The following is a 774-nucleotide window of genomic DNA, read 5'->3' as shown; positions in this document are numbered from 1 at the left end:
TGCGCCGCCGCCTGAGCGCCGCCAGCCTCCTTGCCGGCCCGGTGCATGGAGTAGACGACGAACAGCACCGGGGGCGCCGAGAGCAGCAGGATGTGGAAGAGCCAGAAGCGGTAGTGGGAGACCGGGAAGGCGCGATCGTAGCAGGTCTGGCGACAGCCCGGCTGCAGCGTGTTGCATACGAACTCCTCTTGCTCGTCCTCGAACACTGCGCCGCCCACCGTGGCCAGCACCAGGATGCGGAAGATCAGCATGACCACCAGCCAGAGGCGGCCCACGAGCGGCGACTGCAGCTGCACGGCGTCCAGCAGCGAGCCCAGGAACGCCCACTCCCCCATGGCGCTGGGGACGCGGGGCGGGGAGTCAGGGGATGGGGCAGGTCAGAGACCCCCGCCCCTTCCGCGCCCATCGGGGTGGGGTCCGTTGGGCCTTCTCTGACTTCAGGGTGAGTAGTGGTGTGGGAGAGGCCCGGGTTTAACGATGAGACCAGTGTGAAAGGGAGGGCCACGGGAGGGCCACGGGAGGGCCCGAGGGGAGCAGGCGACGCTCAGCTATAGGTTCCCTTCTCTTTGGGGCCGATGGGTGCTGGGGAGGAGCCCCCATTTGCATTTTAGCCGCACCCCCTGTGCCGTCTCCGTTCGACCCTGGGATCCTCCAGATCCCAGATTCTTAGGAAGGACCTTGGAGATCAGCTGGGCCAGCCCCTGACTTGCCTTGTGGAAGCGGAAATCCAGCGGTGCCCTTAGCTGTCAAGGATGCTGTGGGAAGAGTGGAGCC

At 66.3% G+C, this 774-nt stretch overlaps 1 protein-coding gene across 1 annotated transcript in view; it reads right to left on the bottom strand.

The window, feature by feature from the left end:
- The window catches only part of GJD3 (gap junction protein, delta 3, 31.9kDa), a 3,256-nt gene extending 2,921 nt beyond the window's left edge, over positions 1-335 (bottom strand). The window contains exon 1 of the mRNA XM_011999041.1: positions 6-335. Within this exon, the coding sequence (XP_011854431.1) occupies positions 6-335 (330 nt within the window). The remainder of the gene's footprint in view (positions 1-5) is intronic.
- Positions 336-774: the final 439 nt, after the last annotated feature.

This window comes from Mandrillus leucophaeus, unplaced genomic scaffold, assembly GCF_000951045.1.
Source record: "Mandrillus leucophaeus isolate KB7577 unplaced genomic scaffold, Mleu.le_1.0 Scaffold58, whole genome shotgun sequence".
In the NCBI taxonomy this organism is placed as follows: domain Eukaryota; kingdom Metazoa; phylum Chordata; class Mammalia; order Primates; family Cercopithecidae; genus Mandrillus; species Mandrillus leucophaeus.
Note: the sequence above shows the minus strand (reverse complement) of the source record. Positions and strands in the feature narration are given on the sequence as shown.